This window comes from Colletotrichum spaethianum, assembly GCF_022836535.1.
Source record: "Colletotrichum spaethianum MAFF 239500 DNA, contig28, whole genome shotgun sequence".
Lineage (NCBI taxonomy): Eukaryota > Fungi > Ascomycota > Sordariomycetes > Glomerellales > Glomerellaceae > Colletotrichum > Colletotrichum spaethianum.
Window position 1 is genome coordinate 264,351 of NW_026054798.1, and position 13,547 is coordinate 277,897.

Below are 13,547 nucleotides of genomic sequence, written 5' to 3' on the forward strand. Positions count from 1 at the left end.
CTGACCCGTAACATGGGTCCAGGAGGACACGAATCACAGCCTGCTTGTTGTCTGGTGACAGAAATCATCGTGAGTTGTGCATGGTCAATGCTGGCCCATCGAAATTCGACGTTCAAAACCTGCATTAGCTATATGTCCCTTGTGCGCATCGCCAGCCGCAGCCTCAAATGATAGGTTCACGATTGCATGCTGATACTGACCCGTCGAAGCTAGCGTGCCGTGTCCAACCTCAGCCATGCCCGCTCTAGCTCCAGAGTTGAGCAAGCCGCTTTCTCTAAACCTGGTGCCAATGCGTAGTTCTTTCGTCGAACGGGCGCCAAATGCTACCCCCACGCGATCAAAGAGGCAGCCTTTGTCAAACTCTTTAGGCTGTATTATAGTGCAGGCTAGGCAGGGTACTTGTAGACGGGAGCGAAAAACGTATCTAAACGGCTGGAGTGATTGCACCTCAAGCTGATGATTTCCCTTTCGCGAGACCACAAGATCTAACAACCTGTCTCTCAGCCGCTCTTATTCTTCTACACCGTCCTCCTGAAAACCATACATTTCAATGTCCGTTCGTCAACATCAAGATATTATGCATAAGCTCGACCAGCCGACCTCGAATTCAACAAGAAAGGCATCTAGCGCGCCCGCTCTTCCTTTCTATGTCTGAGGCGTCATGATGCCTTGCTGTCCAGCCAGCTCGTCCGGTTGATGGATGCGTCCTCCTGCCACAGAAAGGGCGTGAAACTATATTCGGGGGCCCTTACAAGACTAGAGAACGACGCGTCTGCATCCGAGGACGTTGCTTTGCGTTATCAGAGCTTGTCTCTTTCAGGATGACTTCCGTCTGGCAAGTTCAAGAACAAGTCCTCAGCCGGGTTCGGCGACTGGAGGACCCTTATGAGGAGCACCCCGGATGTTTTTGCCGTTTGGGTCAAGCGGGTTGTTTCTATTCTTAGGTCGCGGCCAGGGACCCATCTCGATATCCTGGATGGGCTGGTCGGACATGAACTCCCACAAGGTGGCCCTATACGATCGAACCAGTCGGTCACACCCCCCCTTTTCAATAAACGGGGACCTTTGACGCGTAAACATTGGAACTTACTCAGCCGACAAATGACACGCTCCTCAATCAACAGAAACCAGCATTACGAAGCGGAAGAAGCTCTGTACGATAGGCCTCCCAGGTCCCAACAGCATGTCTGCGATGTAAGTCGTCGTCGTCGGAGATTAATCTCATCGCGCTACGGGAACTAATGCCAGCGCGTTACTCAGCTCCCCTACAGCGGACTCTCCGACAGGTCTGCTTCATCTTCTTCGACGCCACCGGCACGTCCACCGATCGAACAGGCAGCGCCTGCCTCATCGTCGGCAACCACCGAGTGGTCTCCTCTGGCGGAGGGGCGGATGTATCGGATCTGAGAAGTTGCTCGTTCACTATGATCCCTCAAGACTCAAGCTCGGCGTACTCACGATGACGCAGAGGCCCTACACATATGGCTATCATGCATGCACTGGCTGAGTTGTACGAGTTGACCTGATGTGATTCAGAAGGGGCATAGCCAACGCGGTCTGGACTCTGTATCCTAGACGAGAGTGATGAAATGATGGCTTTGCCTGCCCCGTGTAAGTGAGCCTTGCGTGATGGTCTGGACCAAAGACCGAAAGCGATAGCGGCGCCGGTCAAGCCGTCGTCGGGTCCAACACTAACCAGAGTGGGTAGCTCACGCAGCCTACGCCGGTCGTGTAATGATCTCAGTCATCCCAGCCAGCCGACTATCGGTTCAACCACAGGCATTGTCGTTCGAAATGCCGGTCTCACAACTGTCCTCGCCGTAGTCTTACCGGGGCGGAGGAAGTGCTAGTGCCCAGCCCCTCGCCCGCATGCCGCGTCATCAGCTTCCAAATGCCTAGTTCAGACTGCTCTGTGCTCAAAAGTTCGGCTAAGATCACAATCCATGAAACACACAGCAGCCACCTCCGCCCTGTCAAGCTGCTGATGGGACTTGGACTAGTAGCAACCGGGCTCCCCGTACGTTAGGCAAAGACTGGACAGAAGAGGCCTGCTGTGACACGACAAGACAGCCCTGGTGATGAGACGTCTGAAGCTTCACAGAAGTCGATGCAGCACAGGCCGTGGACTTGGGATGCGGTCACGTTGAAACGTTGAAAACGAGCAGACTACTATGTGACAGAGAAAAAACTTTTGTATTGAAGATCCCCTTCTGGGGAATGATCATGGTATCACCAGGGTTTTGTGTCTAAGGAAAAGAAAAAAGGCGTTTCATCGTCATGGTCATCATCTAAGCCTTGCGCTTCTTGTTGGGGGTGGTCTCGTCGGCGTCGCCCATCTCCTCGTCCTCGTCGTCCTCGTCGTCGGACTCGAAGTCGGCATCCGACATCTCAGCAGCCTCCTGCGCTTGCGCTATCATCGAGAGTAAGTCTCTGTCTTGCTCATCGGCGTCGGCGGCTCGCGAACGGAGGGACTTACTGAAGTAGTGGAGCGCCTCGGGCCACAAGTCGGTGGCGATGGCGACGGCAATGTCGTCGCCGTCGGGGCAGATCTCGAGCTCGAACTGGACCTGGTCCTTGGCCTCCTCCTCCTCGTCATCCTCTTCCTCCTCGGTCTTCTTGCCCTCCTTGCGGGCCTGGAGGTCCGCAATCTCCTTGGCGAGGGTGGCGGCGCTCTCCTCGGGGGAGATGCGCTTGCCGACGAAGCCGAAGAAGGTGAAGAAGGAGACGCCGCCCATGCCGGTCTCCTCGACCTTGCTCTTCAGAGCCTCGGCCTCGGGGGTCAGCTTGCCGGGGGTGATGGGGCCCTGGTCCCAGACCTTCTTGGCGAGGGACAAGAGACCCTCGGTGAGGTCCTTGCCGTCCTTCCACTTGATGTCGACGGGCTCGGAGACGAGGCCGGAGTAGGACTTGGAGTGGCGGTACCAGAAAGTCTTCTCAACGACCTTGTCCTCAAAGTACTCGTTCTCGTTGAACTCGAAGCGGATGGTCAAGCTGCGGGGGTCACCGTTGGCGGCGCCGTTGTCGATCTCGGGGCGCGAGACGGCAATGTTCTTCAGGGAGGAGAGGAGCAGAGCAGCGTCGGAGGGCTGGATGTGCTCGTCAACCTCGGCAGGGGACTGCTCGAAGACGAGGGCCCAGAAGTTGGGGATCTTGGAGATGACGGCGGCGCGCTTCTCGTACAGAGGCTTGGAGAGCTCGTACTGCTTGCGGACTGGCACAATGTTAGCATTGGTGAAGCCTTTCTTGCGGGATCACATCAGTGGGAAGTGGAGGATGTGAAGAAGAGCTCTTGGAATGCGAGGGATTGCTCCTGAGCAAGCTGAATAACGTACCGATCTGGTTCTCAACCTCCTCGAACTCGCGCTCGAGGTCAGCAAGCTGCTCGTAGGTGACGCCGGTATCAACCATCTCAACCATTTTGGCGGTAGTATATGAGTGAAGTGACAGAAACTTGAAAGGGGGTGAAAGTAATTAAGAGCAAAGAAAGGGAATCTCAGTAAATTTTCTGAGATCTCACGTTCTTCAGTGGCGGGGTAACTGATTAAATGGCGGGGTTGTAATTAGCTTTGGGTCGCAAAAGATGAAAAGACAGCAAGCGTAAGGTGTGTCTCACCTCGGGGGACGTCTCTTAAATAAGGGGAGACTACCGGGCCTGCTTAGCAAATATTTTTCTAGACTGTTTACCTCCAAGCGGAAAAGGGAGAGGGATAAAAAAAACTCTGTGTGAAGAGGATCAAAAGAGGGAACTGTGGTGCCGCAGGACGTGGGGGAGGATGGCGACTGGCTGCTTTTGCGACGGATACAAACAAAAAAATTTGGCAAAAATTTCCAAACTGGCGCAAGCTCCGGGTTGCCTGCACCTCTAGCCGTTACCTACTGCAGCCTCTGCGTGTGTGCGTGTGTGCGTGTGTGCCAGCTTCAAGGTTGAGTAGCGGTGACTGATGTCATTGGATCGTCCCCACGTCCCTGTTGATCGCGAAACTTTTCAGAATGGCCAGCCCAGTCAAGCACCCATCAGCACCGCAGCCCGCAGAAACTGGCATCACATTGGAGCGACAATTGGGCACCAGACGGAGAATTTTGGCGGGGGCAATGACCGGACTGGCTGCCTCGTGCATGGGTTGGGTTTCTGTGATGTGTCTCTGGGACCCAAACCCAATCAGGAATGCCCTTTTCAAAGTCTTCTCGAAGCAAGTCATCTAGTGCCTGGGACGTGCTTCTCACTAACACGGCCGACTGTCACCAACGCGAGTCGCCGGTGGTGCTTCGACCTGAGCCTGTTAGGCTCATGCTCAACGTTGAAGAAGAATTAGGGGTCCTTCGAGACCAGGAGAGGGGAGACGGGGGTCTCTTAGCGGGGTTCCATTAAGGCCACTCGGTGGAACCCTGAGCCACCATCTTCCAAGTTGTCCAGCACCGAGATTTCGGTGCAGAAAAAAATCCTTCCACGACTCGGCTTCCGGGTAGTCCCCCACATCGCAATTTGCCAGATGGTGGCGTCTAGATCGTCGACCTCCTCCAGCGCAGATGGAGCCCGGCGAAGATTTTCCATTGCCTCCCCCAAGCTAATAGCGGCAATTGCCCGGTATCCGCTCGTCGAGACTGGGAGGCCGCTGTTAGTGTTTTTCATGCAGAGGCTCCCCCAATTTCTTTAGCCGCCACTAGCATCCTCCATTGACTTTTTCGCGCTTTTTCAATGACCAACCGTGATCCACTGAGGGGTCCAAATGCGGTTGCCCCTCGGCGGTTGTTGTTTACTTTTGCTGTTTACCTGCTCGCGAGCCGTGTCTGGAGGTTTCTCTTTTTTCTTCCTTCTTGTATCTTGCTGAACGATGCTCCTTGGCATCTCTTTAAGATCTGAGTTGTCAAAGTCCAAGACGCCGGGCGAGTTCCTTCCTCTTATTGACATGTACATTGCTGCGTATTGTGTGTATGGCTTCGAAGAACTCTGGCATCCAGTCCCGGTCAGAAATGGGCACGGCAACCGCAAACCAGGGCTCTACTTATCGGATGCTGCTAGAGAAACCCATACGTGAGAATTGCTAATCTTAACCTCCCTGGATGATTGCCATCGTTTGGTCTTCGCTGGTCCTCTTCCTAAGAGCAGACCGAGGGTATGGTTGCATCGCCCACGTCGCTCGCGGGATGTCACCGCGGCCAGACGCTGACATTCACAGCAGCATTGCACAAAGGAAGACCGGCAAGATCCCGGCATCTCGGTGCCGGGGGACGCCTGCTACCGCCCTTCAGGAGACGACACGAATCCGTGGTGCCTTTGGTCCATTTTGTTTCTCGCGGCGAAGAACGGGGACTGCTTGCGTTGACCAAAGGCCGCCCAGGCCCAACTTTCGCAATCTCTTTCTCGTCAGGGGTACTCTCTCTTTGAATGAAGAATCCCTGGCTGAAGATGAAATCCGAGCATGGCTAGGGCAAACCCGTCGTCCACTGTCCTTCTTCTACGAAGAAGCATGTACGAGCGCGTAGGCTCCGACCGTGTAAGGAAAGAGATGAAGAAAACCAGCCCTCATTGCGCCCGGGACCAAATTCCGTTCTCCGAAATCACCTACTTGCTTCCTCTGTTCCTCTACCACGCTACGGCGTTCACACACGAGAGGGTTCGGAGCTGATAGCAACGTGCGAGTTTAAGCATTTTCTTAACGCAAGACAAATGTTTCGAGTGACTTGGATATTCCGCAAGACTCTGAAGGGGATTCTCCAAAAGTAAAAGCTGGAAACCCTCCATTTGCAAGTCGACTCATTGCGCAGACCGGAAGTCACATCGGCCCGTCGCCGGACAAAAGTGGAGAACCGGACCTGTTGACTCCCGAGAGTGACCAACCGTGTCCGCACGCCGGACGAACTCGCGCCGACCGGAGCTCAGACGACGATGCCGTCTCCTGCCGGTCGAGACAACCATATGATTTGCGGCTCTCGCACTATACGAATTGATGACCGGATCACCGGCATTGTTTCCTGAATCTTGGAATCTCGCCGTCGCTTGCAAAAGCAGCACCATAGTTTCAGATATCGTCCCATCTCCCCTCGGCCCGCGAAATGCCAGCCGCTCCCTGTCGTGTTAGCGTTCCCATCCTGGATACTTTTGCAATTGAGTTGCGCTCATCTTTAAGATTGCTTGTGTGATTGCAAATACGGGAACCCGAAAGCCTTGTTCTCTGACGGGTGGAGACTACATTTATGCCATGTGTATTACGTTGTGGTTTGGTACAAGCCATACTCGTGCTGATGTTCCCATTACCCAATGTGGGTTCGACGACTATTGCTTGCGCAGTCCATAGGGTTGATTCTTTGTTTTTTTTGAAGACCATGCAACTCCTCCCAAAATGCAGCCCATCCGCTGCTCGCGGCGATAACGGCTTGGTCCGAGTCCACACCGGCCAGCCCAGACACTGTTTCGTCCTAGCAACTGTGTTGATAAAGAAAAGCGCTTGCAATATCCCCCAATCATGACTCGTGAATTTTGGTGTCGAGAGTAGTGAGAGGAAACAGGGGGAGCAGAGAGGAGAAATACATGAAAAAAGATCAAGTTTTGATAGCCTCTGTACTCTACCAATCGCTGGGGTATATCAAAAAGCCAAATACGCAAACGCAAGCATAAAAATTTCCCCAACAAGCAACACGGGCCACTTTTTCGGCCAACGGCTACCATGTTATCTGGGTGACCCTAGACCGCATGTCTGGCATGCCAGTGATGATACCCCGAGTGCCAACCTGCAGGTTGGCGAACCTAGCTCTGAGATCGAAGTCCACCGCTCGAACCATGACGCGTTTTTCCTCGGGAACGGACCGTTTCGATTTGGCGAGGCCTGGGATGGCGCTGTCCCTTCGCACATCCCAACGAGCGTTGCCACCAGGTCCCAGAGGGGTGCCTTCGCCGAAATCCACCGACCCCTTTCTCGCGTTGCCGTTCGTAGCGCTGGACCGTGGGTCAGGCGACGGCGCCGATCTATCCTCCTCTTCCTCGATCGCCGCAACCCACTGCCCGATGCGTGCCGTGAGCTCGCTATCCCACATGCCCTCCCGGCGAGCGCTGCTCCTGAGAAGCTGAATGGCCTGTCGTCGAATAACGGGATGTCGGCACTTGGTCGCAACGACGAACAGGGGCGGTACAATTCCCAGATCGGCACTGAAGCTTGGCTTAATGTGATAAGTGTTGTACTCATGGCCACCAAAGATGTCCGGGCTATGGTTGTGGCGGTGGGGGCACTGGCTGGGATCGGGGCACCTCTTGGCCGCTGCGCGCCTCTCCTCGTCACCCACCACCTCGGAAGCAAGGTCCACGATGGCCTTGAAGTGAGACTGGAACACGTCGAACTGTGACTCGCTGTCGCTGTATGTCATGAGGAACAGGATTTGGCTCATAATCTGGAACATCTTGAGGACCGCAATGCCCGCTTTCTCCTGATAACTGACACCCGGGGCCGTGCGAGACTCGAGGAGGTAGTCAAAGGCTTCTGACCACGCGTCCAGCTGTCCCTTGAAGCTCATGCCGTATTGCTTGAGCGACCTCGGGAGAATTCCCATCGGGCCGTTCGCGCCCGTCGACTTCTGATAGACGAACAAAGTCTCCGTGAAGCGAAGCATTTTTTCAAGCAGCCTGTCCCAGGCGATGCGGGCCTCCATCAAGTTGGAGAACTGGTCAGGCACCGAGATTGAGCTCATCGACGAGGGTGAGCTGCCGGCGTCCGAGGGTGGCGACTGAGGAAGCTCGGGAGTTTGCGGGGTCAGCCGAATCACATAAGGCTCGGGGAAATGGAAGGCCATGTCGTACGACTTGGCCTGGATAGCGAGTCTGGTGAACATAGTAACGAGCTCCTCTTCGACGGGTTCCTCGGGAACGGGTACAAACGACCTTCTCCTCTCGGCCCTGAGCTTTTCTAATAAGCCGAGGCCGGTTTGGATCTGCCGTATCGCCTGTCTGTGATCGCCGACGAAGGAATCGAAGCAGGCCAGAAGCACACTGGCCATGAGCAGAGTCCGGTGTGACTTCTGGTCTCGGTGGAGCTGGACAAGTGCGTTGATGGCTTCCGAGTACTGTTTTACCGCCACTTCCCAATGTCGGTATGCTCCGTCCATGGGGCTCATGACTTCGGACGGCGAGCCCGGCGGAGACTCGCATGACTGCTCCAGGGTCTTATAGAGGGCCCCAAGTGCAACAACGGCGTGCCGAATGGCGTTTTCGGAATGGCATTCCTGCAAGACCGTCCGAGTCCAGAAAACCGAGTCAAAGTAGCCGGAGAGCTCGTTTGCAGTGTGGGAGCGGAAGAGTTGGAAATAAAGGCCTTCCTGCGGGGTCAGTTGAAGGTTGCCCGCGGGCCGATACAGGGTAACGATGGAGGAACCACTCGGGGTTTGCGGGGGCGTTAGACGGCGAGCCTGTATCTTTTGTTGCCTTCTGGGAGGCAATCCCTCGATCGTGGACGCTCGCGGGGGTACGACGCTGTCCTGGGCAGCAGCCAAGGGTTTCGGGGCGATGGCGAGGACCTCATGAGGTCTTGCGCTGCGGCTGGGAGGCGGGTAGCCGGTGCAGATCTTCTTCGAACGGACGCACTGGGAGCAAGACGGTCGTTTTTCGTCGCATTTGATGCGCCGCTGTCTGGATGGAGCATGTCAGGCTCTGCTTCGCGCCGGAAACCGCGGCAGGAATTGTTACGTACTTGCAATTGTTACATCCCGTCTTGACTTTCGGTTTGCTAGTCCTGGCCCTCTTGGGCTTCTGCTGAGAGTCAGAGGAGGCGGGACTGGTCGATGCTGCCGAGTTGGCGTCCGCGTTGCCGTGGGACGACATTGTCGAGGTGTGCAGGTTGAAGTTTATGGCCAAAGCGACAGCGCAGACGCATTCATCGCCTGCGGCTTGGGATCGCACAAGGCCTTGTGTTTTCGGCCACGGGGTTTGCGTTGGTGGTTTCGACGAAGCTGAGGAGCAGAGCAGAAAGTTTGGCCAAAAGGCAGGGGACTTGGGGGGCTCTTAGTGGTGTAGAAGACAGGGCGGAGAGGGCAGCAGCTAGAGGAAGCTAAGGATCGGCGCGATGACGGGTGGTCTGTGAACTCGGCGGTTAGACAGGGCAGGCCTAGCTTGGGTTTGGCCAGGTCGGGGAACAGGGCCGGCGGAGGGGTGATTTGCTCGAGAGACGGGGGCTATCCCTCAACTTGAGCTCTGGGCTCTCGTTACTTACATGACTAAAGCAGTACAGGCCAAGAAGAAAAGGGTGGGCTGGGTGTGCACGGATGTGGGCGAAGGAGAACCACCACAGTCGACGCGGCCTTCTTTGAGTATTGGTGATGGAAACTGAAGCACGTCGAACAACAGTGATCGCTGGGGATTGTTCCTCGACTGGGGGGGGATTTGATACGATTGTTTGCCTCTGGTTTGCTGATTCTGCTTAACGGCAGAAGTGTTGAGCAGGTTCACAGCGGGAAGGGGCTTGGGGGCCGCGAGAGACGGGTGATAGAGTAATATAGGGCTGGCGGATGGTGGGTGACGGCGGACCTGGGCATCCGTAGCTAGTGTTGTGACGCTACAAGCCACTGGACATGAATGGAGCAGCGAAACGGTAGCTTGCTTGGTCCACAGGGACCAGGGGGGGAGGGGGATCCGAGTAGGTCGGTGGGGGGGAGGCCGAAATCCACAACAGAGAGAAGCGAGCTACAGAGCCAAGCAATGGGACAAGTCGCGATGTGGAGAGGTCTGGGAGGCTAGAGGGGGCTTGCGATGAGCAGCAGACTGCAGACGTGGACCGGGATATTTGTCGATTGTGGTGTGGTGCGAAGCAGTGCTATGGCGATGGTGGAGGGAAACACGGCGGTTTATAGGCAGGATGACTGAGGGATACGTTGCTGCGCTGCGCTGCACTGCATGCAGGCCTCCAACGTCGATTTGGCATGTACCGGAGGGAGGGGTGACGTGGGGAGCATCAGCGAGAGGGCGGCCAGGGGTAGGTGGTAGTGGTTGGCAAGTATCTGGCGATGTTGCTTATGGTGGTGTCGACGATGGGGTAATGTCGAAGCCGATGTCGACGTCGATGTGTGAGTGCAGGAGAGAGGTTGCCGAAGAAGCAAAAATGGGGGGAAGATTGCCGGGAAAGTCGGGCAGGGAAACGATATTCGGTTGGGACAAAGTGGGATCAATGGGCCAGCCCAGGCCAGGCAGTGAGTGATAGTGAGAGAGAGAGAGAGAGAGGCAATAAAGCAATTGTGCGGCCAAAGACAAGTGCCGCGGGTTATCCATCGAGAGCGAACCAACAGAGGCGAGCGACAACCGAGCCTAGCCAAGAGCAGAAGAAGGGAGAGAGTAGAGGGGGAACGACGGAGACCTAGGTCGGGGGGGTCGGGACTCGGAATCGGCTGGCCTACAGAATGCTGCGGGAGGCACAATCAAAGGGGCAAGGACACTCGCAACAAACGGCACCGTCACTCCTATCCTTGTACGGTTTTATTGCAGGCGGGCAGAAAGAGACAAGGAGGAACACCAAACGAGGCAAACAGTGTAGAAGAACCGTCCAGGCGAGACAAGGCGTCTGGTTGCCGTGTCTCTACTTGACGTATGTATACAAGCATGCGCGCCGTACATACGGTACTTTAGGCGCAAGTCGAGCATTGCTAGCTTTGAGTGAACCAGGTATCTGCAACTCGTGAAGGGGGGAAAGGAAGACATGGACACGGGCAGCGGTGCTGGAGATTGTTGAGTCTACCGGTACAAGTAGTCTGTGTCGCTAGACAAGAGTTGCGCATGAGCAGACGTCTACGTCTCACAAGAAGGGGGGTTTGTCGGTCGTACGTACGTCCCCCAGTGCAACGCGACACCGGCCATCAAATGCCTTTGACTGCATGGATGCTACATCGGTACATGTTGTCGCTGGCGAAGTACATGCTGTGCAGGGGGGGGGGGGGGGGGTCAAGTACCTGGCTACCTATTGATGTTTAGTTTTTGGGCTTATCCCAATCGGTGGCACAGATCTTTCCGCTCTCGTCGTTGTACCTTGATCCCGTGTGACGGTTTCGAAGAACGTGTCGAAGGACGGATGGAGGTGTTTCTTTCTTTGCCTCGTCGGCACAAAGGAAGGGGGGGCGGGAGAGGAGGACGGGGAAAAGCAATGGGGTTTATCTGAGGCTGACGAGGTAAAAGGGCTAAACAACCGAAACTTCATGGACTCTGGGATATGAGAGGGGCGCGACGTCGGCGCGACATCCGGCCATCAAAGTTGCCAGGCCGCGGCAAAAAGAGAAAGAGGCATTGAAAGTGGTCCCAATATGGCGCCGGCCCTCAACGCGTCCCGGATATACGCCAGTCGATTCGCTCCCACTGGACTGGCCCCGTCGTCCTGGTCTCCGAATCTCCAACAGGGCGTTTCCCCTCCTTGCTTGCGTCTCCCGCCGACGTCCCTCGGATGTTTCTCTGCTCTGTCGCGCACACATGAATTCGCGCTTCGTCTCCCGCATGTCCCCTAGTCTCGGCCACGCCTTCGACCATGTCACTATCCCCTCGAATCATGACACCAACGACGTATTAGTCTCCTCTCACGGAGCTTTGTTCCGTGGCTGTGCTTGTTTTTTTGTTAGTTTTTTGCAGTCCTCTCGTGCTGCAGTCTTTCTTGGTGGGCGGGCGGCTAAGCCCTGTAAGCGACGGGGGGGCACAGAGGACATGATCGTCACAATTCGCAAAGACTTTGAACCAGGGGGGCAGAGAGAACGGCAAGTGGAGAAGAAACATGGGGGGCACCGCAGTCGCAGTGGATTCCCCGCCGACACACGTGCTCACCTGTAGATTATCTGACAAGGCACCCCTTTCATCGCTTCGCAGTGTTCCTCTAGCGGCCCAGCCCTCCAGTCTCGATCCAGTCACCAAGTCGCTCCTCGTCGAAGGTCTACCTAGTCTAGTCAACGTCCCGGCAGTTTGTGGATAGCTGCGGCCGCCGGGTGCCAATAGACTGCGGCGATCCCGCCATCGCCTCTTGAGTGCGTGCCCCGAACGACCGGACGACCCCGTGAGGGCGGGCTTACAAAGCGGGCTCCTGAAATAAACCTTTCTTACGGAATCAACAGAATGGCCGCTAAGTGTGGTATCCGGCTGTTGCCTAGAGTCTTTTGGAGGTAACGCAGACGAGCTGCTCTGCAAATGCTAGGTACTTGGGAAGGCCAGAGAGGCAACATGCTTAGGCGAAGCTTCAACTAACTACCGGGATGTCCCAAACCTCGTGCATGAGGCCCATTGATGGAATCCCACCAAGAGCTTCTTCGCTGGAGACTGGAGAGAACCCGCTCCTCCTCTGTGACCACACGACGCCGGGGAGTTGACAAAAGCGATGCGGCATTGGCGCATGCGGACGGCTTACACCACCAGTCCTGAGCTTCAAAAGCCACGTTGTGCGGGAAGCAGCGCCATTGAACGCCAGGAGGTTCGCACCGTCTTAGGCGTCTTGCACCACGCCCTCGACCGGACGTGCCCGAGTACGTCGTGGTCCCGTTGCCGAGGTCGAAGGGCCGCACCGCGACGCCCGGCGCAAAGATCTCGACGAGGGCCCCAGACTTGGAGAAGGACGCGCGGGTACGGTTCCAGTCAGTGGCCACGTCCGTGAAAGCACGCTCCGCTCTTGCGCGCGACCGCCGGCAGGCATCCTGGTTTAGGTTGCCGGCCGATACGACCGTCACTACGCCGACATCGTACGTTTCGTTGACCGCCCCGTCAAAGGTCGACCGAGGCTGTCGTACTGTCGGGGAACCCTGGAACGGAAGGGTTAGCATGGGTGTCTCTGGGAACTGGCGCAATAGCACAAGCTGGCTTCCTCAACGAGACTGATGCTGATGACGGATCTGGCCAGACGGCCGGGGGCTTTAGCGATGCTGTTGACGGACCCAGTTGTACCCGGAGAGAACCGTCGCCGTAGTGTACATGGTGCCAGAACCCTGTGGAGCGGGCGTGTGTCAGCGACGATTACTAGCGCTAGAGATTGGGTTACGGGCCACAGATTGTGTGGAAGCCAACCCACAAGCCCTGCGAGAACCTGGATATCTACAACGATTCCCTTCTTCACCGCGCCGTACGTCTCCGACCCGACAGTGCAAGCGATGTGCGGAGCGTGGCTTCTAAAGTCATTAAATGCTACTTCTGGCTGCGCGCTGTGCCCCCTTTCACCGCGCGACCGGCGAAGTTGGTATGATAGACTTCCACGCCCGTGTCGAGGATGTAGGGAGAGGTGCCCTCGCCGGGAATGACTCCGTCGGGGGCTGCGGCGGTGCTGGGGACAGCGGCGGGCGGAGCATGGAGGCCGACTGTTAGGAAGACGGCGGTTGCGCTTAACCACGACATCTCAGCAACCGCGTACCGATGAACACTTAGACACACGACGGGTTTTCGGTTTCTATTTTTTCCATATACAATTATTGAGCCTCGAATTGCGAGTCGAGGATCTTCGCCAATCACTCCATGCAGCCTCGTAAATGCCAAGGGCCAAAATCACGTTTGTGGCGTTTGGGATATCAAGCCTCTCAGACGAAGGATGTTTAAAAAGATCATGTTTACTTACATGAAT

The 13,547-nt window shown here is 56.0% G+C and overlaps 4 protein-coding genes across 4 annotated transcripts; all 4 read right to left on the minus strand.

Annotated features, from left to right (window-relative positions):
- Positions 1-2,288: 2,288 nt before the first annotated feature.
- On the minus strand, positions 2,289-3,417 carry ColSpa_09407 (putative nudix hydrolase 7; the record flags this gene model as incomplete). The annotated part of the gene is made up of 2 exons (XM_049275619.1): positions 2,289-3,211; positions 3,333-3,417. 2 exons carry the CDS (start codon positions 3,415-3,417, stop codon positions 2,289-2,291), a joined length of 1,008 nt encoding a protein of 335 aa, XP_049131576.1.
- Positions 3,418-6,660: 3,243 nt separating this feature from the next.
- Positions 6,661-8,806, minus strand: ColSpa_09408 (aspercryptin biosynthesis cluster-specific transcription regulator atnN; the record flags this gene model as incomplete). Its single annotated transcript, XM_049275620.1, has 2 exons — positions 6,661-8,568; positions 8,672-8,806. 2 exons carry the CDS (start codon positions 8,804-8,806, stop codon positions 6,661-6,663), a joined length of 2,043 nt encoding a protein of 680 aa, XP_049131577.1.
- A 3,380-nt stretch (positions 8,807-12,186) lies between these two features.
- ColSpa_09409 (alkaline protease 1) lies at positions 12,187-12,909 on the minus strand (the record flags this gene model as incomplete). Its single annotated transcript, XM_049275621.1, has 2 exons — positions 12,187-12,738; positions 12,871-12,909. The coding sequence occupies 2 exons, from the start codon at positions 12,907-12,909 to the stop codon at positions 12,187-12,189; spliced, it is 591 nt and encodes a 196-aa protein (XP_049131578.1).
- Positions 12,910-13,117: 208 nt separating this feature from the next.
- On the minus strand, positions 13,118-13,324 carry ColSpa_09410 (uncharacterized protein; the record flags this gene model as incomplete). Its single annotated transcript, XM_049275622.1, has 1 exon — positions 13,118-13,324. One exon carries the CDS (start codon positions 13,322-13,324, stop codon positions 13,118-13,120), a length of 207 nt encoding a protein of 68 aa, XP_049131579.1.
- Between the last annotated feature and the right edge of the window lie 223 nt (positions 13,325-13,547).